The sequence below is a fragment of the Chaetura pelagica genome, unplaced genomic scaffold, assembly GCF_000747805.2.
Source record: "Chaetura pelagica isolate M959 unplaced genomic scaffold, ChaPel_1.0 scaffold116, whole genome shotgun sequence".
NCBI classification, from domain to species: domain Eukaryota; kingdom Metazoa; phylum Chordata; class Aves; order Apodiformes; family Apodidae; genus Chaetura; species Chaetura pelagica.
Genome location: NW_009953655.1, coordinates 3,885,886 through 3,887,758, shown reverse-complemented (window position 1 = coordinate 3,887,758; position 1,873 = coordinate 3,885,886). Strand labels below are relative to the sequence as shown.

At 49.6% G+C, this 1,873-nt stretch overlaps 1 protein-coding gene across 1 annotated transcript in view; it reads right to left on the bottom strand.

The window, feature by feature from the left end:
- HTT (huntingtin) overlaps nucleotides 1-1,338 on the bottom strand; it is a 75,514-nt gene extending 74,176 nt beyond the window's left edge. Inside the window, exons 1-2 of the mRNA XM_010000293.1 lie at nucleotides 1,282-1,338; nucleotides 76-392 (exon numbers count right to left, since the gene is read on the bottom strand). Of these exons, the coding sequence (XP_009998595.1) occupies nucleotides 76-392; nucleotides 1,282-1,338 (374 nt within the window). The remainder of the gene's footprint in view (nucleotides 1-75; nucleotides 393-1,281) is intronic.
- Between the last annotated feature and the right edge of the window lie 535 nt (nucleotides 1,339-1,873).

The following is a 1,873-nucleotide window of genomic DNA, read 5'->3' as shown; positions in this document are numbered from 1 at the left end:
GGGCAACAGCCGGAGTGACAGGCGCCCTGCCCAATCAGAGGGAGGGCCCGTCAGGCTCCCGCGCGTGACGAGCACCCAGGCCGCGGGGTCCTAGTGCCCGCCGGGCAGCTGTGCCGCAGTGCCCCCTGCTGCCGGGGAGGAGGCGCCGCAGGTCCCACGGGCCGGCCCCGCAACCCGTTCCGGGCGGGGAGACCCGCACCCCGACCCGCCCCTCCGGAGCACCCGGGGCTGCGCCGGGAGCCACAGCCTCCTGCCCTCTGCTGCCGGCCCTGCCAGAGCCTGACGCTGCCCAGGGGGTCCCCGCCAGCTTCCCCTCCCCTTTCCAGCGACCCCTCGGGCCGCAGCCACAGGCACTGCCCGAATTCCAGCGTAGGAACGAGAAGAACGGGACACTGAAACCTTGGGGACGTTCTGAACTTTGCAATTACAACCAGCGGTTTTAATAGATCATAGATCTTCTAACATGATAGGTGGTAAGGACTGGCAATTCAACTCGTATCTTATACACAGGGAATTGGTTCCAATCACGGAAGTGGAGAACAAACATCTCTAAGGATCTTTAAGGAAATAACTTCATATGCAACTTGGTTATTGCTGGCATGGATGGACAAAAGAAGCAAAGCTCACATCTTTGGACATGACAGAGCCACCTCACTGATCACATTCTTGCCAAATACGCAGTAAAACTGCTCTGCCAGTCACCTTTAATAAAAGATGAACCATTTGACACGTTCCTCTGAAACTAAACCTATCTACACCACTGAAAACAATTCAACTTAGATCAACCCCCTTATTTCTTCATAAATGTGTAACAAAATGTCAGCTTTTAAGGTAAAAATATTTTTTGCCAATTGCTTCATGACAAAGCTTGCAGAGCTGCCTCTGGAGGTGTTGGTGAGGTTTTTATTTATCAAATGATACAGGAAGAAAGATAAACCATGCAGCTGGAATGCTGGAATAACAACGCGACGTGGTCACTGCATGTGCCACTCCACGCTTCGAAACAAACTTAAGCATGTTAAAAAGAGCAGAGGCTCTTACCAAAGATTAAACAAGCCACCAGCCAAGTCAGTCTTTGCCTTCAGATCAAAATGTGTGCCAGTCCCCAAGGGGCTGCTGACTCACCGGCAAGGCCAAGGCAGTGCCTGCCCACAAGCACGCTCCTCTTTGTTCTCCTTGTCATTCCCAAAGGTACTGGCAGTGCCAGCCCTCTGGCTCGTTAACCATGGGCTGGGGAAACTAAGAGAACTCAGGGCTATCAGGTTTTTCTTTGGCAAGTACCTTATCAGTGGAGTCTCTCAATTCTAACTCAGTGATCCGTGGTTTTGCGTGTCTCATGTCACGGACCCTGCTCAAATAGCAGCCCCATGAACAGCTGCGCTGGCAAATAAAAAAAGTGTTGCAAAACTGGCAAGAAGTAAGAACAAGCAGGCAGGGCTAGAGAACAGGCATTTTCTAAAGCCATCCTTACCAGAAAGAATGCAAAGTCACAGTCTCGAGGGAAGAGGCGATACATAATTTAGCGGATGATATAAATTCATCTCAATCTCCAGGAGAAAATAAAAACAAAACAGACTTTACCTTGTCTATAAAATAGACATGAAAATCCTGAAGGTGGAGAGGCACAGGCTACCCAGGCACAGTTTACCTCTTGAATTAATGCTTTTAAAAACAGGTTGGACAAGCACATCAAGAACATTTTTAACCCTGTCTCAAAGTCACACTTAGGCCAGCACTTCTGCATTTCCGCAAACAATTCAGCACGTAATTGGTTCTACTCTTTTCAACAGCCTTCATGAGACTACTGGCCCATTTTGTCTGAGACGTGCACAGACAATCTGCAATATACCACAGCATGGTTAAATTACTGTTT